We start from the raw sequence: 23,812 nt of genomic DNA, 5'->3' as shown, positions 1-23,812 counted from the left end.
TCTGGCGTAGGCCGGTGTCTACAGCTCCGATTCAACCCCTAGCCTGGGAACCTCCATATGCCATGGGAGTGGCCCAAGAAATAGCAACAACAACAACAACAACAAAAAAGACAAAAAAAAATTATTATTATTATTGTCTATCCATAAAGCCTCAGAAATCTTTCTTTACCCATCTCAATATTCCACAGTGTAATCTTTTTTTTTTTTTTTTTTTTTTTAAGGGCTGCTTATGTGGCATTTGGAAGTTCCTAGGCTAGAGGTTGAATTGGAGCTGCTGGCATAAACCACAGCCACAGCAATGTGGGATCCAAGTGGCATCTTTGACCCACACCATAGCTCATGGCAATGCTGGATTCTTAACCTTGAGAGAGGTGGGCTAGAACCTGCATCTTCATGGATACTAGTTGGGTTCTTAACCTGCTGAGCCACAATAGGAACTCCAGAATACAAGCTTCTTGGAGGCAAGGATTTTCATTTCCTATATCTCCAGCCCTAGAATAGAGCATAACACAGAGTAAACATGTAATGTTTTGTGTATAAAATATATTTCTTACTATGGTCTTTGTTCAGAAAATGTCTGAAAAATGATAGTCCGGTGGGTCCTCACCAGGCATCGTACTTAAAATGTAGATGTGTGCAGAATGCATATATCAACAAAGCAGCATGTGCCTAGGGGAGGCAGGGAAGATTTCAAGGAGGAGGAGGCTCCTAGAGCTGACTTTTTGGGGGATTTACAGGGCACCAAAGGTAATCTAGATGTAAGGAATAGCATGTATCAAGAAGTGAAAGAGCATGGCCTATTTTTGAAAAGTATCAAGGTTTGGTATTGTGAAAATTGTGAAATACTGGGGTCAGAGAGCAATGTATGGAAATGAGACTGAACAGGTTTCTGGGGGCCAGGGCAAGACAGGCTTCACTTATTTATGTGGCAAATTGAGCATTTACTGTTGCAGAAACCATGGCAGCAGAAAGAGACAAGAGGCAACTGGAGATGTGGAATAGCCAGGTTTATTCAGCACCAGAGGAGTCGTTTATTCAGCTCAGAGGAGTCGTTTCCAGAATCTGAGCACTAGGTCTTTGTTCTGAGTAACTTTTATACAGTACAGACTTCTGGGTCTTATTTTTCCTGCCCAAGCAGTCTGGCCTTCCCCCTTCCCCAGAGCAGACAGAGTTCCTGCCCAAGAAGCTGAGCAAGCAAAATTACAAAAGTGAAACTGAAAAGCAATGCTTGGAGCTTGGTTTGCGGGGCTGCTAGCAAAGACATAAGTTTCTACAAGCTTACAAGAAGGGTGGTATGTGGTGAGCAAAGCTGCTGACACATTCAGGGCAACGCTCATAGCTGCGTCCTCAGCCCCAGGGGCAGGGGTGGGGGGTGTTGTTTCTTTAGTTAAGACTCTTACTTCATTACTATGTGTTAGGCATTACACTAGGGATATGAGCATGAGAAAAAGAAATGATTTCTGCTCTCAGGAAGCTTACAATCTAGTGACATTATGGTCTAATGAAGTATGTGTGATGATAAGGGTTCTTGATTTTAGAAGGGATCCAAATAAATAGATAGCATCCCTCTTCTCCAGTCTGAAAAATGAAGGATTAGTAAACATTAGCCAGGGGGAGGAGTAAGAGTAAGAAAGTTCTAGACAGGAGAGTGGCCTCTAAAAAGTCCAGACTAGAGTAGGGGTCAGTAGTGTAGTAGGAAGGAAGGAAGCAGGTGGTGACAGCAGGATAGTGAGCAGCCTGTGAGCCAAATTAAGGAGCGAGAGCTTTGTCCTGAATGTGTGGAAGTGGGGGTGAGAGTAGAAGCAAATGGTCAAACCCTGGGTAATCCTCTTTCCGGATGAGAGGCCATGGTGGTCTCAACTAGGGAATGATAGTACATGGGAAACTTGAAGTGTTAGTGCAAGTCTTTGTGCCCAATGTACAGTGAGGCTAGACAAACCAAAACACTGGAATTTGGAACAGAGCAGGGTTTATTGCATGGCCATGAAAGGATATGGGTAGCTTGTGCCCCCAAAATATCTCAAACTCCCTGAACCAAAATTACCAAGCATTTTCAAAGGCAAGGTGAGGGAGGGGCATGGTTGGTTGTTGCAAAATTCTTGGTACAGAAATCCTTTGTTCTTGTTGCTGTCCACAGAGGTCAGGTCACAATGTTCCTATAAACCTTCATCAAGATAAATGTTATACTTCCGAGAGGGGCTAAAGCAAAGGATGTAGGGGAAGGGCCTATGCTGGTAAGGTCCCATAGGTTCCTGCTTGGTTACAGAAGTCTGGCGATGTTTAGGAGGTAAATTGAGAGGCCTTGGTAGTAGGGGGTGAGGAAGGAAGATTGGGTCATGCCGAGGAAGTCAATGGCACCATTAGAATTGTGAGTAGGATGGTGGTATCATCTGGTGAGACTTGAAATGGGGAGATATACACGTGATGAGGGTCTGTACTAAGGGTGGTTGTTGGAGATATTTAGGACTAAAATGAACCCGACTTAGTGGTTCGGATATGTGGTGTGAGTTGAAGCCCTGATATCTATCTTGGGTTCCTGAGAGAGGTCATTTATGAGGAAGAGCCAGAGGGAGGAGAGGGGTAAATGATGTGCCTTGAAATATTAAAGGGCCTCTTGAATTTCTAAACTGGTATACAGATAATTTAAGTTATAGAAGTGAAGATGAGGATGTTAATTTTGTCTGGGAGTGTTAGAGAAGACCTCAGCCTTTGAATGATGAATGTTGAGTGATAGTGGGGATTGATTTGTATAAAGATAGTGAGGTAGGAAACAGTTTGTGTTTGGGAAACCCTGCATATTTTGGTTTTCCTGCGTATAAATTTTAAAGTGAAAAAGTTCCCGTCGTGGCTCAGTGGTTAACAAATCTGACTAGGAGCCATGAGGTTGCGGGTTTGATCCCTTGCCTTGCTCAGTGGGTTAAGGATCTGGCGTCGCCATGAGCTGTGGTGTAGGTTGCAGACGCAGCTCAGATCCCGAATTGCTGTGGCTCTGGTGTAGGCTGGCGGCTACAGCTCTGATTAGAACCCTAGCCTTGGAACCTCCATATGCCTGTGGGAGCGGCCCTAGAAATGGCAAAAAGACAATAAATAAATAAATAAATAAAGTAAAAAAGCAGAGGGAGATAAGGCTGGAAAGATGTGCAAAAGCCAGGTTAGGAGGACTTGCTGTGCTAGATGAAGCTAAGGAACCTGGATTTTACGCAGCTGTTGGGAGCTGTTGAAGGGTCTTAAGGGAAGAAGTACCATGAGCAGGTTTGTGGTAGTTTGGAGAAGAGTATTGGAGATGGGTTGGGGTAAAGGGAGACTGGAGGACAGAGGCAAGAGATTGTCCATAGGCCCTTCATATTTTTGAATGGTGGAAGATAGGAGCCTTTGAAGTCAGGCAGTGGATGAAGAGGAAAGATTGACTGGAGAGGTAAAATACATGGGACTTGGAGATGGATGGAATATATTAGGTGAAGAGAAAGGATGTGAAGGAGTCATTAGATGGAGTCACATGGATGAATGGTGGCCTCAGAGCTCAAATTGGCATGTGAAGAAATTTCGCAACAAACCCCTACAAAAGCTAACTTTGTTATCTTAAAAAAAATCTAGATCTCAGATTATTCCCCACAGGTTATTATAAACATCAAAAAATGTTGATGTTAGCCAGGTTAGCCAGGGTTTCTTACAGCCCATATTAGAAAACATTTAATTGATGTTTGGTAACTCTTAGTTTTTAAAAGAAGATTCCAGGTAGAAAATAATCTTAGCTATCCTATATTCCTTGTTTTTTTCTTTCTTTGTCTTCTTCTTCTTCCTTTTTTTTTTTTTTTTTTTTTTTTTTTTTTTTTTTTAAGGGCTGCACCTGCGGCATATGGACGTTCCCAGGCTAGGGGTTGATTCAGAGCTGGAGCCTACACCACAGCTCACAGCAATGCTGGATCCTTAACCCACTGAGCAAGGCCAGGGATTGAATCCACATCCTCATGGTACTAGTCGGGTTTGTTTCTGCTGAGTTGCAACGTGAATTCTTGACCACTCTGTTTAAAATGACAGTGCTCTCCCTATATTCTACGCCTTATTTTTACCCACAGCAACACATTAGCTTTTGATATAATATATATTTGGCTTAATTTATTTATCTCCCTCCCCTTTCCCACCAAGTTAATCTCTTTGAGGGTGGAATATCATATCTGTTTTGCTCACTGCTGCATTGCCATTGCCTAGGACAGTGTCTGGGGCATAGCATATGTTCTGTAAAAACTTGCTGAAAAACAAACAAAAAACTTGCTGACAATAAATGAGTTAACTCTATAACTAATCATATCAGGCTAATTTTTAATACTTTTTCATACAGGCAAATTCCCAAATCAAAAGAAACCCTTTTCAAGAGCAGGGGTTCTATTTCTTGGTTCAAAGGAGATAGTTATGTTAGTTTTGGCTAATGAAATGAGGATCAGTAAAGAGATGACTCAAATGAGAGAAGTGAAGCGGAAGTGAAGACTCCAGTTGAAAATTGCCCACTAATTTATCTCTTTGATTTCATCTCCTGTATTGTAGTACTGGTGAAGCATCTATTTGGTTTACATATGATTGTATACAGATAAGACTTGTAATGAAAATGGGAAGTGCATGCTGTAACACAGAACAACTGCTTTTTCAAGGGCTCCTGTTCATTGCTGATAACAACTGTATTATTCAGCCTAGCAGCTGGAGCTTGGAGTCCAGCTAACTTCTCTTTATATTTGCTCAGCCTTACCTTCAAGTTACTATGGCAACAATCTCTCTTTTCTGCAGAAGCTTAGAATTATCAGTGGCCTCTGTGCAGTGCCCTGTTTTAAGTGAAGGAGGGGGTAGAGTTGCTCGAGCAATCCACACAGGCAGAGTTTGAGCTCAGCAGCCTGTAGCAAGCTCTGAGGTGGATAAATTTGGGCTTTTCAAGTATTTTAAAGTTTATAGGGTCACTATTGGCATTAGCAGATAGGACAACTCTTCATTCTGCAGGAATAAATATTTCTGCACTGGAGAATTATATCTGCTTGAATTTCCAGATGCCTACAGCTATGAACTATGTCAACTATGCTGAAGTGGCAGTGGGTCTGGCATTGAAGAGAATGCATGCATGTCACAGACTTGTGTCCCTTTTAGCAACTAGACAAAATCATGAAGTAGTTATTGAAAGCTTGCTGTGTGCATGGACTGTATGAGTTACCTTGGGTATGCAAAGGTGTGCATTTTTCAAAGTCATCCTCTGAAAAATAAGATTGGGCTTTACTGAGCCGACATTTTTATATGATAGTTAAGGCCCAGTTTGCAAAGTATTTATCATGTCAGTTTGACTCAAGGTAAATTGATTTAAAAAAAAGACTGATTTTGACCGAAACCAACAAATAGTTGGAAACTCCAAAAAAATATATATGCTAATATTTCATTGTTTCTATAAATGTAGCTAACACTTAATTTTGGAAATAGAATAATTAGTCTTCAAATAAAGCATACATCCTTATCATGACACAGGTTCTATTCTAGTTTTCTTGTTATAATTTGTTTTTGTCTGTACACTTCCCATATTGTGTGCATGCATATATGATTTGTGTTAACTATATTTAGTGAATAATTAATTTATGACTGTATTGAACATTTAACAGTATAAAAGGATATGCTGTGACAATATAAGAAATCCTTCTCCCAGGTGGTTATGACTATGAATAGTTTCTTATGGATCCTAACAACAATTTTTGTTCATATATCAACATATGTAAAAAACACACAAATAGAGCATTTAGTATGTTTTACCCCATCTTGGATTTTTCTTTTGGTGTATAATAACTCCCATTGTTGGTATTCAACTAATAATTCCTTGAGTGATTGAATAAACAATATATGTAGCAATGTTTACATTCAGCTTATAAATTCTAAATTCTTTTAATAGATACACATAGTATGTTGTTATATGGATGTGCCCTGATTGGGTATATCCCCTATGAAAATGCAGATAGTTTTTCTAGACTTTCTACCACAATGCTTTAAAGAATATATTTAGCTATTTGAGCCCCTTGCATTTCTGTGTTCCTAAAAAATGAATTTTCAGATAATTTTGTCAACTTTTGCAAAAAGCCAACTGTTTTGTTGTTGTTGTTTTTGGGGCTTTTTTTTTTTTTGCTTTTTTGTTTTTGTTTTTTTTGCTTTTTTAGGGCCACACCTGTGGCATATGGAAGTTCCAAGTTAGGGGTCAAATTGAAGCTGCAGCTGCCAGCCTACACCACAGCCACAGCAAGGGGGGATCTGAGCCACATCTTCAACCCATACCACAGCTCACGGAAATACCAGATCCTTAACCCTCTGAGCAAGGCCAGGGATTGAACCCCAACTCATGGATACTAGTCGGGTTGGTTACTGCTGACCCCTGACAGGAACTCACCAACTGGGATTTTGAAAGGGATTTCATTGAATCTATAGATCAGTTTGGGGAGATCAATTTAGAGATGAAAAGATCTCCAGAGAAATCAATCTTTCTATGGAAGATGCTTTCATTTTCAAAACCAAATTATTTCTAGAAAGACCACAAAGCAAGATTTGAAAATCTTTAAAGGCCTATTTTGTATCTTCTTTTTATGGCTCAAAAGAAATGGCCAGAATGCTTTTTCAAGTTATTCAGGATCCTTTGTAGAAACAGGAGATTGAATACAATATGATTCTATGAGGTCTATTCATCTCTATGTGACTTAACGTTGAAATGAACAGCATGCTTTTAGGCAAACAGATGGCTTTAATATTCAATAGCATATATGCTGTGAATTTTCCAAAGGTAATATGAAATAAAATAGCATATCAGTTTCTTCACTTTTGGTTTGGTGGTGAAGGGGAGTTATATGAGCAGTATTGACTAGATCAAATAAAATAAAATGGGTGAGACTATGCTATGGTATAATCTGTTACATTAGAGACACTTATTAGGAATTGTTATTTCAAATGTGATTTTTACCTTTATAACCTTTCCTCTATCAGTTAGGAAGTTGAGAAAATGTATTAAAATAAATTTAAAAAGAAAGGTTGTATGCATATATCTCACTTAATTTATCTTGCATAAAGTACTACATCAAATTCCCTATACAAATCAACTCTAAACAAATAAGAAATGATCATAGAGCTTTTGGAAAATTAGAACACATTATTTTCTTTATTACTAGGTAATGATAAACTCACCAGGCTACATGTGCAAATTTCCTGATTAACCATCTTAATGTAATAGTTCTGGAGGTGGAGCCAGCTTTAAGTAAAACTGCCATATGTGCAGAGAAAGATTACTGTAAATTGCTTGAATTATCATGCTTTGGTAAAAGGATACAAAAAGAAAACATGAAGCCGAAAAACATTTAATGTCCAGTATGGAAGATTACAAGATTGGCTAATTTATATTTGCCAATTATTTTATACATGTTTTCAAATTTTGTCTTTCAATAGTTTTTCTGCTGGTTATAAAATCAAATCATATTTATTGAATAGATTTTGAAATTTCTAAAAACAGCAAACATAAAGAACAAATAATCATCCATTATTCCCATCACTTAGACATAATAACTGTGAAAGGTAATGAATGGACCCTGAGGTTAAATACATTTTAGCATTGGGTCAAGTCTTTACTACTTATTATTATTTGTCTTTAAAAGTTAGTTACTTGAGGAGGTCCCGTCGTGGCTCAGTGGTTAACGAATCCGATTAGGAACCGTGAGGTTGCAGGTTTGATCTCTGGCCTCGCTCAGTGGGTTAAGGATCTGGCATTGCTGTGAGCTGTGGTGTAAGTCGCAGACTGGGCTCAGATGCTCAGATCCCGCGTTGCTGTGGCTTGTTGTAGGCCAGCAGCTACAGCTCAGATTAGACCCCTAGCCTGGGAACCTTCATATGCTGAGGGAGTGGCCCTAAAAAGGCAAAAAAAAAAAAAGTTAGTTACTTGACCTTTCTGTTTTATCGTGTATATAATGGGAGTAACAATAGAGTTTACCTTATAGGGTTGTTGAAAGTCCTTAGTAAACCTGGCACATAGTAAATTTTTTTTTTTGTAAATATTTAATCTACTACTTACTGTTGTTTTTTCCTTTTAGTCTTTTTTTCTAAGCATATATTTTTATTTATAGTTAAGAACATCCTGTATATTTCTTTTTTTTTCGCTTAGCATCATATTATAAGCATTTTCTTGTACAGTTTCCAGTTGATGAATCACCTTATCCTAAATCATTGACTGCTTTTCTAATTATTTACTTAAGGTAAATTTCTGGTTCTCTCGGAACAACTGATGGCAGGCCATTTAACATATAGAAATGCTCTAGCAGGATATCACAAATTCTGGAGTTTTGATCTTGCAGTCGTGACCTGGTGGGGAATATCACATACCCCACTGGTGTGATCATTAAACTCAGTATGAGCTCAGTGAGTAGAGAGAGACAATATACAAGGTGGTTGTAATCTTGGTTCTGCAACTTGGGTGACATATTTAACTTCTCTGGGCCACTCCTGTACAATGGGGTAAAAATAATACCCATTTCATGGGAAAAGATTAGTTAGATACCTAATTTTGACACATGGTAGACACTTAATATTAGCTCTTTATTGGTTGTTATTATGTTCAATACTTCAGTCTGTTTTCATAATTAAAAATGAGAGAATGAGTGATTTTAACAAGTAATATGAGTAAGCTGTAAAATATAAGATAGGGCAATACAAATAGTTCTTAGTTGAAAATTTTTTTTCTTCCATTTAAAATATAACAAGTATATATATACACACATATATGTATACACACACATATATGTATATATACACACATATATTTATATATATACACCCACATATATATTTTTTTGGCTTTACCCATAGCATGTGGAAGTTCTTGGGCCAGTTATCAAACCCACGCCATAGCAGCTACCCTGAGCCACTACAGTGACAATGCTGGATCCTTAACCTGCTGTACCACAGTGGAACTCCATAACAAATATTTTTGTCTGTTCTAGATTTATTATCCAGAAGACAGCATGGGAAGAGGCATTCAGTTTAATAAACCATATAAAGTACTTTTTCTTTTTCTTTCTTTTTTTTTTTTTTTTTTTTTTTTTTTGGCTTTTTAGGGCTGTACCTGAGGCATGTGGAAGTTCCTAGGCTAGGGCTTGAATCAGAGCTGTAACTGCTGGCTTTGGCAATGCCAGATCCGAGCTGTGTCTGCAAACTAACTATAGCTTGTGGCAACATCGGATCCTTAACCCATTGAGCAAGGCCGGGGATCGAACCCTCGTCCTCATGGATACTAGCTGAGTTCATTACCACTGAGCCACAAGAACTCCCTAAGGAGTTTTTATAATTTTCTTCAGTGATTCAAAGATGGAATGTGATTTTTATCCAGATATTCTTGCTAAAAGACAAAAATGCTTTAATGTTTTTAAATTTAAATTTAAGCAAAACACATAAACATTCATAGAGTGATTTATATGTGCTACATAATCTTCTAGGTTTAATATTTATATTAACTCATGTAGTCTTCACAATGTCTCATGAAGAAGGTTCTATTATTATTACCAATTGTAGAAGAAACCGAAGCAATGAGGTTATATAACTTGCTGAAGCTTATTTGACTAAGGAGAAAGTTCTATCCTATGTAGTCTAGCTCCAAAGTTCATATTTTTATCTCTTCTGCCATATTACTTAAATTCCAACAGAAAAATAATAAAAATTGATTAAATACAGTACCAATATGTTTACAATGAATTTGTGTTAATCCAATAATATCAATATTAAAGAGTAAGTTTAAAAAAATACTCATTTCTTTTGTGGGAATACAAGTATGCAAATTTCAATGTATGTTTTTTTTTCTTTTAGTTTTTCACTTATGGAACAAAAATATTGTATCAAAGCACTGAAGCTTTTCCGTCTAAGTCCTTCCCACCCTTTCAAAAAGTGATGCTGCCACCAAATACTTTTCAAGGAAAACTAGCATTCATTACCGGGGGAGGAACTGGCATTGGTAAAAGAATGACAACTCATCTGTCCAGCTTAGGTGCACAGTGTGTGATAGCCAGCCGGTAAGTTGGTCTCAGCAAGTTGCCTGACAAGAGTCTTTTAGTGGAATAATTCTGTGCCGCAGTATTGAAAACACTATTTGGCAGAGTTTTTTGATTTGCAACCTAATCTTTATGAAATATCTTTTAGATTATTTAAGTAAATCTCCTTGAAAAATGTTAGTTATGATTTGTGATGATTGAAATAATGATTGATTATGGAAATAATGATAAATACATGTCACAAATTCAATGATAGAATTTTTTTCTGTATATGAGTATGAAGTTAAAAAGTTCTACGTTGAGGCTGCTTTGTTTTCAGTAATTACTGATTCAGTAGATACTTAACCTTGTACCAGGATAATAAATATAATACTTCCATTTTCTTTAAGATGTGTAGATATTTCAAAACATCTATTGTGATGAATGTAGGAAGGGTGAGACCTTGTGGAAAGAATTCCTTCTTATTTAGGCATATCCTGGTACCTTAAAACTATGCAAATCTAGAGCTTTAGAGACTAGTTAAAAATCTACTCCTTCCTCCAGTTTTGAATAGTATAAAATTTGGGGTAGGCTAAGTAAGTTATGTGAATGACAAGTCACTATGTATAAATTAAGGGGCCACAGGAATTTCTTTCAGATGTTTCCTTTAATGCAAATTGGCCAGAACATTTTTTCATGTTGTAATGTTTTTAAGAGTGTTAATATTTTAACATGATTTACAATGTTTATATTTCGTGTTTTTCTCAAGCATATACGATTCTGAAATCATATAGGTTGTCCAGACTCAAAAATTTGGTTTAAAATTTACTAACTTAGATCCTATACATAGCATAGATTTTATTTTATTTATTTTTGTTTCTGTTTTTTGTTTTTTCTAGGGCCGTACCCGTGGCATATGGAGGTTCCCAGGCTAGGGGTCTAATCGGAGCTGTAGCCGCTGGCCTATGCCATAGCCACGGCAGCATAGGATCCAAGCTGCATCTTCGACCTACACCACAGCTCACACTGAACAAGGCCAGGGATCTAACCCGCAACCTCATGGTTCCTAGTTAGATTCATTAACCACTGAGACACAGTGGGAATTCCTAACATAGATTTTATATGGTTTAACATAAGCTTCATCATTCCACGAATGTGTTTTGCTTCTAAAGCAAGCTTGTAGAAGCAAATAGATAGAAATGAGTATAATTAAGGAAATAATTTAAAATTTATGAGTATATACAAAGTAACTTGTGTAAAGGTAATTCAATAAATTAGTGTCAGACATATGACAATTTCTTGAATTGACTTATAGAAAATAAATTCATTCAAACTGACTTGCTTGTAGATACAGCGTTTCTCTTGTCTCAAAAATGCATGCCTTTATAGCAACAGATTCTTGTTTTCTTTTCTTTTTTGTTTTTTTTTTTGACCGTCTCCACGGCATGTGTAAGAAATCAAACCCTGTGCCACAGCTGCGGTAATGCTGGATCCTCAAGCCCCTGCACCACAGGGGAACTTCCTCTCCTTGTTTTTTAATTTATGAATTTAAAAGGAAAAGAAAAATATAACATGAAATCATTACAGAACTCATGCAAAGTACCATATGTTTATTTCTAGAAATATTGACATTTTGAAAGCTACTGCGGAAGAAATTTCTTCTCAAACTGGAAATAAGGTACACTTAAAACAGTTACTTAAATCAGATTTACTAATGCTTGTGGGTTAGGAAGTCTGAAAAGATGTAGGATTCTTTTTTCTCTTTGTTATTTTGCAGGTTCATGCAATTCAGTGTGATGTGAGGGATCCTAATATGGTGCAGAACACTGTGTCAGAACTGATCAAAGTCATAGGACATCCTGATGTAAGTGTAATGGCCATAAGGCAAAAGGATGAGGCGTTTGATGTTGATAACACCTACCAAGATGTATTAAGGAAATAAAATATTGATGTGAGCGAATGCTATGTTGAGAAGCACCTGTTTTCCTCTAGCAAAAAGCCATCTCTGCTTAAAGCAGGGAATAGATTAGGTGGACTGTTGCACCATTTCCTTTCAGGTATACTTAAAAAATACATTTATAGTCATTTAGAACAAACTTGATTTCACTTTATTTAATAATATTATGAAAAAGAGCAGTTGTCCAAGGGCACAATATCTAGTTTAAATGATTCATGCTCTGCTTTTCTCAATAATTTTTGATTATCAGTGGAGGAGAATAATACAAACAAGGAAACCTACAAAAAAATCCTCAGATTTTTCCTTTTAAGATCTGAGATATGTATGGGTATTTTACCATTGTTTAATTGCAAAGAAGCCTTTTCCTCCAGTAGTCTCGAAGAGAGCACTTTTCCATGTAAAGATATTTTCAGACAGACCAATAATATCTGATATAGAATTGAGTGTAATCTCTATTGGTAGTGAAGAAACAGGTCATCAACCTAGAGTTTCATTAGGTAAATTAAGCCAAAATGACACCAGAAATTAAAGGCATTTTAGTTGAGATTCCTTGAAATAAATTATACTCACATGGTGGATTTGCTTAATATGTAGTCCTTCCTTCCTTCCTTCCTTCTTGCTCTCTTTCTCTGTTTCTCTCTTTCTCTCTCCCTCTCTCTCTTTCTTTCTGTCTTTCTTTGTCTTTTTAGGGCCACACTTGCCGCATATGGAAGTTCTTGGGGTAGGGGTCCAATTGCAGCTGTAGCTGCCGGCCTACAGCCACAGCAACATGGGATCTGGGCCTCATCTGCTACCTACACCACAGCTTTTAGCTATGCTGGATCCTTAACCCACTGAGCGCGGCCAGGGATCAAACCTGCGTCCTCATGGATACTAGTTGGATTCGTTACCACTGAGCCACAGTGGGAACTCCTGTGTTTTTATTTATATTTATTTATTTATTTATTTATTTATTTTTTGCGTTTTGGGGCCACATCTATGGCATATAGAAGTTCCCAGGCTAGAGATCAAATCACAGCTACAGCTGCTGGCCTACATCACAGCCACAGCCACAGCGATGCAGGATCTGAGCTGCATCTGTGACTTACACCACAGTTCATGGCAGGGCAAAATCCCTGTCCCACTGAGCAAGGTCAGGGGTTGAACGTGCATCCTCATGGATACTAGTAGATTCATTTACATTGCACCACAATGAGAACTGTATTTTTATTTTTAATAATAGACTCTACCCTAGTTTTGAGACAGGGATTAGGATTTTAAAATTTTGTAATATATGCTGTGGCTGTGGCATAGGCCAGCAGCTATAGCTCTGATTGAACCCCTAGCCTGGGAACCTCCATATGCCGTGGATGTGGCCCTAAAAAAAAAAAAAGACAAAAGACAAAAAAAAAAAAAGCAAACAAAAATAAATAAATAAAGTAAAATTTAGTAATATAGGAAATTTTCACAGGCTTAAAGAAGTAAAACTGATTAAAGATTTAAAGATTAAAGAGACCATTAAGAGTTCTGTCGTGGCTCAGTGGAAACAAATGTATCATCCATGAGGATGCAGGTTCGATCCCTGGCCTCGCTCAGTGGGTTAAGGATCTGGTGTTGCCATGAGCTGTGGTGTAGGTCTCAGACACCCCTCGGCTCTGACATTGCTGTGGCAGTGGTGTAGGCCAGCAGCTACAGCTCCAATTTGGGACAGGGAGCTAGCCTGGGAACCTCCATATGCATGGGGGCAGCCCTAAAAAGCAAAAAAAAAAGAAAAAGTAAAATTGAACCTTATTTTTTCATAGCAGACTGTGAACTTTAGCTTTATTATATTATTTAGATTATTAAATTTTAGGAATTAAAAGCCCTTTCCTCTTCATCTAAGTTTCTATAACTTGCCTTATTCATTTATTAGATTGTGATAAACAATGCAGCAGGAAATTTTATCTCCCCCAGTGAAAGACTCTCTCCTAATGCCTGGAAGACCATAACTGACATAGTTCTAAATGGTACAGCATTTGTGACACTAGAAATTGGGAAGCAACTAATTAAAGCACAGAAAGGTATGTTTATTTATTCTATATTTATTGGGTCCCTACTGTTTGCAGGTCCTTTGCTAAGCTCTGGGGTACTTTTAAAAGTTAATGACACAGTGTCTGTACTTGCACAACTCATAATGTAGTGGGAAAGAAAGATACTTAAATAATTACCATATGCTATTATCTAAGCTATAATAAATGCTATGTTTCAAGTGCATTGGAAATCCAGAGGAAGGGATAACTAACTCTCCCCAGGGATAATTATCAGATTGAGGAACAGGATACAATTTGAGCTGAATTTCAGGGACATAGATAAAGATCTTGAAGGTGGAGGGAAAGAAACTATAAATGCTCATGGGAAGAAGCTTGATGTGGAAAAGCAGAAGGGTTTAGGGACTAGCTATGGGGGAGGGAGAGTGGTGGAAAATGATTGGGAGGTGGGTTCAGTGTAATTGGGAAAGTTCTTAGTCCCAGAATGGGGAATTTGATGATAATTTTGAGGAAAAGGGGAATTTTTTCCATATTTTTTTTAATTGAAAGTATCTCATAAAGAATGTGACTTGGTTAGCAAGGTTACTGGAACAAAGTGGGAGATGGGAAAGATTAAAGGGACCATTGAGGAGGGTTTTATTTTTCTTTTGTCAGGATAGATAGCAGGGAGATAGTTGGGTGACATTGAGAAGATAAGATCAATAGGCCTTAGATGAGAGAGTTTTTAGTTGGAGTGGATAGTTTAGTTGATGTCATCAATGAGAAAACCGGGAGGAGAGTAGATTTAGAGAGATGTTATTAGAAGAACATTTTTGCTTAGTATTATGAACAGACTTCTTTATAAAAGTTTGTACAATATAGGGAGTTCCCATCGTGGTGCAGTGGTTAACAAATCCGACTAGGAACCATTAGGTTGTGGGTACGATCCCTGCCCTTGTTCAGTGGGTTAATGATCCGGAGTTGCCGTGAGCTGTGGTGTAGGTCACAGATACGGCTCAGATCCTGCATTGCTGTGGCTCTGGTGTAGGCCAGTGGCTATAGCTCCGATTAGACCCCTAGCCTGGGAACCTCCCGTATGCTGTGGGAGCGGCCCAAGAAATGGCAAAAAAGACAAAAAAAAAAAAAAAGTTTGTACAATATAAATAGTAAATATATTTGTAATGTATTTATGTGTGTATATACATATATGTCTAGAACCAGTGTGCATTTATTCATTTAGCACTTACTTATGACTTTAATTCACCAGGCCCTGTGCTGCATGTCCAAATGACAGAGGTGGATAAAATATTATCTTTGAACAAGTTGTGATTGGGACTTGAAGGATGGGGGTATCTTCTCAGAGAAAGTGGAGGGTATTCTGAACAAGGACAGGGAGGAAGAGACCTTGTGCTCCTTGAAGGATGTCCTTTGGTGCTTGAGGAGAGGAAGGAAGGCATGAAGCTGGTCAGGTTTCTTTTGTTGGTTCAAAGACTTTGCCACATTAGATTCAATTTCTCTCTCTCTCTTTTTTTTTTAAAGCCACACCTATGGCATATGGAGGTTCCCAGGCTAGGGGTCAAATAGGAGCTACAGCTGCTGGCCTATGCCACAGCCACATCAATGCGGGATCCGAGCCACATCTTTGATCTACACCAGAGCTCACAGCAAACCAGGGATTGAACCTGTGTCCTCATGGATGCTAGTCAGATTCATTTACACTGAGCAACAACAAGAACTCCCAGACTTAATTTCTTCTGTACAATGTGGATAATTCTCAAACCAGCTTGAGAAAGAATGTAGGAACAGACAAAAGGATGCTAGAGAGGCACTAGCTTTTTTTTCTATATGTGTGCTAACAACTTCAATTCTTTCTCCATGCACTCATTGAAACTGAAACCCCAGGTCTTTCATTACCATTACAGCAAAGTGGACATGACTGAGATTTGGAATTTGCTTTTTTTTTTTTTTCTTTTTAGGAATCAGTGATTGGGAAAAGAGACAGAATTTTGGGCTTTTTCTTTCTTCTCTGCCTTAGGATCCTTGTATCTTTCCTGTATCTCTTCTCCCTCAGCCTCTATCTGATTTTCTCTCTCTTTACCTCATTCTTTTCTTGATTTCTTTCTGTCTCTGACTGTCTCTGAGTGTTTGTCGACTCTTAACTTTTGGATCTCTATTTCTTTCTTCATCTTGGTCTCTCTCATCACTTGGTGTTTCTGTTTTGTCTCTTTTATTTCACCCCTGCCTATCTTTGTTACTCTTGATTTCTGCCCGACTCTCCCTTCTTTCCTCATTATTGTCTTTCATTTTAAAATAGACTTTGATCTATTTTTATTCATCACATTGGATTAAAATTCTATCGGCTTCATCAAAAATATATTAGCTAAGACTTCTCAAAAGATAGAGCCAGTTATTATTCTTCCAAAATTTTTGTCAGTTGTAGATGCTGTAACCTGACAGTGTCTTAAGGACTTGTATTACTGGACTCTATACATAAGGACCATGTATAGGGTCTATTCTGGTATTGGAGTGATAGTTAAGAAACTCAGGTGCTAATGATCTCTAAGTGTGTCAAAGTGGTAAATATGGAAGTCAGTTCAGGGGGTCAGGCAATCTGTGACAGTCTCTGATCAGAAGTATATTAGGTAGTCTGGTATCTAGGAAGGCAGCTGCGAAGGCAGCCTAGAGAAGATAAGGGCACCAGAAACTGGTAAACAGATGCTCACTTGCTGGGCGCAGGAATTGACAATGTTGTGCACTCAGAGAGGGGCCTGTAGATGACTGAGCGTCAAGAGAACCAAGAACTATGGCCTTAGGAGGGGCAGGGATGCTAAAATTAGAGGGACATTATTAAAGTATATTCCTAAGCAGCATGGATACAAAATTAACAATTTTGAACAAATGAAAGATAAAGATCTTAGCCCAATGTGCTCTTATAGCCACAATGGTCAGTAAATACAGGGCTGATCCTTTTTGGGAAGGATATTGAAATTATCATGCTGAGGTTCATTCATCACTAGGATATCATGTATAAATGTAAAAATTAGTAAACAGGGTAGAAAAGAATACCTGATTTTATTGAAGAATTGAGAGAACTTAGCAATTAGGATAGACTAAAAGAATAATATAGTTTTATTTAAGAGTCTAGTCCAAAGGACATGAAGGATAAATATTGAATGTTTCCATCAAACCTTAGAGATCACTAGAAACAAAGAGATACTTCTTGAAACTTACAAGAGGTGATTTTAGGACATATAATAAGTATTTTTATTTATTTATTTGTCTTTTTTAGGGCTACATCCGTGGCATATGGAAGTTCCCAGGCTAGGGGTCAAATCGGAGCTATAGCCACTGGCCTACACCACAGCCACAGCAACATCAGATCCCAGCCATGTCTGTGACCTACACCACAGCTCATGGCAATGCTGGATCCTTAACCCCCTGCGTGAGGCTAGGGATTGAACCTGCAACCTCATGGTTACTAGTTGGGTTCATTAACCACTGAGCCATAACAGGGACTCTTAACAAATATTTTATTGAAATAGAGTTAATAATACTTTATACTACTATAGGCTTTGTAATTTATGAATACCCTTATGGTCCATCCATGCTGTCACGGAGAGCAAATTTTCATCTTTTTTTTTTTTATGGCTGAGTAGCATTCCTGTGTATATGTCCTGTGTGTGTGTGTGTGTGTGTGTGTAATCTATCCATTTATCTGTTGAGTACGTAGCTATTTTAATATCTTGGCTGTTGTAAATAATGCCATGATGAACATAGTGGTGCATGTATCTTTTCAAATTAGTGTTTTCCTATTCTTTGGATAAATAACCAGAAGTGGGATAGCTGAATCATATTGTAGTTCTGTTCTTAATTTTTTGAGGACTCTATAGTCTTTTCCATAGTGGCTGTACCAATTTACATCCCCACTAACAGTTTGCTAGGGTTCCTCAGAACCATTTATTATTGTATTTTTTTGGCACCATTGGCATATATTTTGAGTTAATTTTTGTGTATGGTGTGAGATAGTGGTTTAGTTTCATTTTTCGTAAGTGGCTGTCCAGTTATCCCAACACATTGTTTTGTTTGTTTATTTTTGCTTTTTTGGGCCGCACCTGCAGCATATGCAAGTTCCCACGCTAGGGGTTCAATCAGAGCTACAGCTGCCAGCCTATGCCACAACCACAGCAATGTGGGATCTGAGACATGTCTGAAATCTATACCACAGCTCATGGCAACGCTGGATCTTTAACCCACTGTGTAAGGCCAGGGATCAAACGCACATCCTCATGGATCCTAGTCCGCTGAGCCACTAAGGGAACTCCCCCCAACACCATTGTTGAAGAAATTATCTTCTCTCTGTTATATGTTCTTTGCTTGTTGGCCATGTGTTAATTGTCCATATATGCATGGAATTATTTCTGGACTTCCTTTTTTTTAAGTTTTAATGAAGTATAGTTGATTTACAATGTTGTGATAATTTATGCTGTATAACAAAATGATTCAGTTATACATATACACACATCCATTCTTTTTCAGATTCTTTTCCTATATAGATTATCGCAGAATATTTGGTAGACTTCCCTGTGCTATACAGTAGTTCCCCGTTGGCCAGTCTTTCCATATACCACAGTGTGTATATGCCAGTCTCAAGCCCCCAATCCATTCCTTCCTCCACCATCCCCATTGGTAACCATAAGTTTGTTTCCAAAGTCTATGAGTCTGTTTCTGTTCTTCAGATAAATTCATTTGTATCCTTTTTTAAGATTCCATATGTAAGTGATATCATATGATGTTTGTCTTTGACTTGGTATGATAATCTCTAAATTCAGTCATATTTCTTCAAATGGCATTATTTCATTCTTTTTTTTTTTTTTTTTTGTCTTTTTGTCTTTGGGGCTATACCCACGACGTATGGAGGTTCCCAGGCTAGGGGTCGAATCAGAGCTGCAGCTGCCAGCTTATGTCAGAGCCGCAGCAATGCGGAATCTGAGCCATGTCTGTGACCTACACCACAGCTCATGGCAACGCCAGATCCTTAACACACTGAGCGCGAGGGGGCAGGGCGGGGGGGGGGCTCAAACCTGCAACCTCATAGTTCCTAGTCGGATTCATTAACCACTGAGCCACAATGGGAACTCCTATTTCATTCTATTAAAGACTGAGTAATATTCCATTATATATATGTACCACATCTTCTTTATCCTCTGTCAGTGGACACTTAGATTGCTTCTATATCTTGGCTATTGTAAATAGTGCTGCAGTGAACATTGGGATGCATGTATCTTTTCAAGTTATGGTTTTCTTTGGATATATGCTCAGGAGTGAGATTTCTGGATCATACAGTAGTTCTGTGTTTGCATTTTATTTTATTTTACTTTATTGTCTTTTTAGGGTCACACACACATCACATGGAGGTTCCCAGGCTAGGGATCAAATCGGAGCTGTAGCTGCTGGCGTACGCCACAGCCATGTCATTGCCAGATCTGAGCCACTTTTACGACATACACCACAGCTCACAGCAACAGGGCTGAGGTGGTATCTCACTGTGGTTTTGATTTGCATTTCTCTAATGATTAGCAGTGTTGAGCATGTTTTCATGTGCCTGTTGGCCATCTGTTTATCTTCTTTGGAAATATGTCTATTCAGGTCTTTTGCCTATTTTTACTTTATTTTTAAAATTTTTTTGTATTTTCTAGGACCACACCCACAGCATATGGAGGTTCCCAGGCTAGGGGTCTAATCAGAGCTGTAGCTGCCGGCCTATGCCACAGCCACAGCAACGCCAGATCTGAGCCAGGTTTGTGACCTACACTACAGCTCATAGCAATGCTGGATCCTTAACCGACTGAGGGAGGCCAGGGACTGAATCCACAACCTCATGGTTCCTAGTTGGATTTGTTAACCACTGAGCCATGATGGGAACTCCATCTTTTGCCTATTTTTAAATCATTTTGTTTTTGGAATTGAGTCGTATGAGCTGTTTATTTATATTTTGGATATTAACCCGTTATTGATCATCTCCTTTGCCAATATTTTCTCCCTTTCAGTAGGTTGTTTTTTCATTTTGTCCATGATTTCCTTCGTTGTGTGTTTGGCCAGATCCTATTTGTTAATTTTTTGCTATTATTCTTTTGCTTTAGGAGACAGATCCAAAAAATATTGCCATGATTTATATTAAAGAGTGTTTGTTCTGTCTATGTTCTCTTCTAGGATTTTTTTTTTCTTTTTGGGCTGTACTGCAGCATATGAAAGTTCCCAGGTTAGGGGTCAAATCTGAGGTGAAGCTGCTGGTCTACACCACAGCCACAGCAACGCTAGATCTGAGTGGCATCTACAACCTACACCATAGGTTGTGGCAGTGTTGGATCCATTAACCTACTGAACAAGGCCAGGGATCGAACCTGCAACCTCACAGATATTATTTGTGTTCTTAACCTGCTGAGCCACAACAGGAACTCCTCTTCTAGGAATTTTACTGTTTCAGGTCTTATATTTTTTATATTTGTTTATGGTGTGAGGAAATGTTTTAATCTCATTCTGTCTATTGCACAATATCACTTGAAAGGTCTTCGTCTGCTAATTCTATTATGTTATTCTTTATTTTTATTTTTTTGTCTTTTTAGGGCCGCACCCACAGCATACGGAGGTTCCCAGGCTAGGGGCCAAATTGGAGTTGTAGCCACTGGCCTACACCACAGCCACAGCAACGCCGGATCCTTAACCCACTAAGCAAGGCCAAGGATCCAACCTGCATCATCATGGATACTAGTCAATTCATTTCTGCTGAGCCATGACGGGAACTCTCTTCTGTTATTTCTGAGAGTCTTTCTCTTACTGAGTTTTCTTCTGGTTGTTTCTGTGTCTTTTTATGTATAGTAGTTTCTGGTTACATGCTATTAATGTTATGTTTTTGAGGTATGTGTGTGTGGCACATGTGTGTGCATTTTAATTTCCCTTTGAATTAAAAACTTGTGGGTCAGCTTGATCATTTCAGTGTTCATTTTTAATCTGTATTTGAATGAGTCTAGAGTAGACTTTACTTTTGGGCTAACTTAACCCTTCTCCTAAGGCACAAACCTTCTGACCTTTCCATTGAAAACCCTGGATGTTCATGATGCTACTTAGGCTCACGTATCTCCCAGCCCTATGTATGCTCTGGGAGTTGTTCACCTTATAGCTCCCAGGCAGTTGTTCTTTGCCTGGCCTTGCAGAATCTATCCTCAACATGTACAGCTTGGTGTTTGGCCAGAAACCCAAGGATACGTTATGCAGATTTATGGGGCTCTATCTCTGTATACTTTCCTCCCAAACTCCAACTTCCTCTGTCTCCCCAACTCTGATCTCTGTCTCCTCAACTCAGTGATAATGCCATAGTTTTCTGTATTCATAATTATTATGCCATTGTCTATCTGATATATGTACATAGTGTGTAGTATATACTATATAGTGTATGTATATATGTAGTATAATAAATGTATAGTACCTTTAGGCAAAAATCTGATCTCAGGGTTCATTTCATTTGTTTTTCTTCCCTCAGGAATTGCTGTCTTTCCCTGCCTGATAAATAATATCTGAAAGTAGTTGTGTCATATATTTAATACAGTTTCCTTATATTTTAGGAGGAAGGCAAGTCCATGATGTTGGAAGCAGCAGTCCCTGCTAATTTAGTTTTGGTTTTGATTTCTTTTTATTTAATTGGATGCTTAGTTAATGGAAATCCTGTCCAGTTGATTATACAGGGTGTAATAGGGCCATACCTTTGAGATTTGAACATTAGTATTGACCCACCTGGTATAGAATTTTAATTGCGCACAGACTGAGCCATCTTGAATGACAGCAAGACTACTAGCAAAGATCCAACAATTTTATTACTTTCATTAATTTAGTATTAGTGATGCAAAAATGCATAATTTTCTGTTATACCCTTTTGAATCAGATCCCATTATTATTATTATTATTATTATTTTTATTTTTTTGTCTTTTCTAGGGCCGCTCCCATGGCATATGGAGGTTCCCAGGCTAGGGGTCTAATCGGAGCTGTAGCAGTGCGGGATCTGAGCCCATCTATGACCTACACTACAGCTCCTTAACCCACTGAGTGAGGCCAGGGACCGAACCCACAACCTCATGGTTCCTAGTCAGATTCGTTAACCACTGAGCCACGACGGTAACTCCACAGATCCCATTATTATAAATCATGTTTTCTTGATGTTAATTGATTTAGCTGTATTTTTTTTTTTTTTGTCTTTTTATGGGTTACCTATGGCACATGGAATTTCCCAGGCTAGGGGTCTCATCAGAGCTACAGCTGCCATCCTACACCACAGCCACATCAATGCAGGATCTGAGTTGCATCTGCAACCTACACCACAGCTCATGGCAATGCCGGATCCTTAACCTGCTGAACATGCCAGGGATTGAACCTGCGTTCTCATGGATACTAGTCACGTTTTTTACTGCTGAGCTACAATTGGAACTCTTGATTTAGCTGTATTGTTAATTACTACATCCGTTTAAATGTCAGGAGCAGCATTTCTTGCTATTACAACCATCTATGCCGAGACTGGGTCAGGTTTTGTGGTACCAAGTGCTTCTGCCAAAGCAGGAGTGGAAGCCATGAGCAAGTGAGTATTATTATCTTAATCCTGTCACTGAAGATAAATAATGTGTTTTGGTAGCTTGTGTAACTAAATTACTGATTTCTAGTCTCTCTATAGAGAAAAATAAAACAAATATTAATTTTGATTCACCAGGAGACATTCTATCTCATGAATAGGTCTCTTTATCTATAGTAGTACTGTCAATAGAATTTTTTGCAGTGGTTGAACTGTTCTATAAATGTACACTATCCAGTAGCTACATTGAACCTTGCATTGTGGCTACTGTGATGAGAAATTAAATTTTATTTAATTTTAATTACTTATCTGGTATGACTGTATTATAAAGTATGAGAAAAGGGTTGATAGAAACTCAGACTGGAGTATTTTATCCACATGTCTTTACTAGCACATGTCTTCACTAGTGCCCTCTCTGACCTCTCTTAAACACTCCTTCATCCTTTTACTGTACCTATTGTACAAGATTAATAGAACTAACATGGACAGTGATCACTTACCAGGCTTTGTGGCTTTTTCTCAGCAGCATATGATTGCTTTTTTATTTTTGGCTGCATCTGCAGCATATGGAAGTTCCTGAGCCAGGGATTGACTCCAAGCCACAGCTGTGACCTATGCCACAGCTGCAGCAATATAGATCCTTAACCCACTGTGCTGGGCCAAGGATCAGACCCATACTGCTGTAGAGACAACTCAGATCCTTAACCTCCCATGCGACATTGGGAACTCTCCATTTGATTGGTTTTTGAATCTGTTCCTTGTTGTTCTTTTCCAATGTCTTTGTTATAATGTAAGTTCTTATCGCTGCTTGTCTTGCTTACTGTAATAACCCCATAATGTGTTTCTCTGCTACCAGTTTCTTTTCTTTTCTTTTTTTAGGGCCACACCTGTGGTATATGGAAGTTTCCAAGCTAGGGGTCACAGCCTGGACAAAGCCAGATCTGAGCTGTGTCTGCAACCTACACTACAGCTCACAGCAATGCCGGATCTTTAACCCACTGGGCAGGGCCAGACATCAGACATGCATCCTCATGGATACTAGTCAGGTTCATTACTGCTGAGCCACAGTGGGAACCCTCCAGTTTATTTTCTTTTTCTTTCTTTCTTTCTTTCTGGAACCCTCCAGTTTCTTTTCTTTTTCTTTCTTTCTTTCTTTCTTTCTTTTTCTTTCTTTCTTTCTTTCTTTCTTTTCTTTCTTTCTTTCTTTCTGCAACCCTCCAGTTTCTTTTCTTTTTCTTTCTTTCT

The 23,812-nt window shown here is 38.4% G+C and overlaps 1 protein-coding gene across 1 annotated transcript in view; it reads left to right on the top strand.

Moving 5' to 3' along the window:
* DECR1 (2,4-dienoyl-CoA reductase 1) overlaps positions 1-23,812 on the top strand; it is a 36,069-nt gene that overhangs the window by 4,603 nt on the left and 7,654 nt on the right. The window contains 5 exon segments of the mRNA NM_001190232.2: positions 9,850-10,052; positions 11,631-11,688; positions 11,788-11,874; positions 13,859-14,006; positions 22,477-22,576. Of these exon segments, the coding sequence (NP_001177161.2) occupies positions 9,850-10,052; positions 11,631-11,688; positions 11,788-11,874; positions 13,859-14,006; positions 22,477-22,576 (596 nt within the window).

Source organism: Sus scrofa, chromosome 4 (assembly GCF_000003025.6).
Source record: "Sus scrofa isolate TJ Tabasco breed Duroc chromosome 4, Sscrofa11.1, whole genome shotgun sequence".
Taxonomy (NCBI): domain Eukaryota; kingdom Metazoa; phylum Chordata; class Mammalia; order Artiodactyla; family Suidae; genus Sus; species Sus scrofa.
Note: the sequence above shows the minus strand (reverse complement) of the source record. Positions and strands in the feature narration are given on the sequence as shown.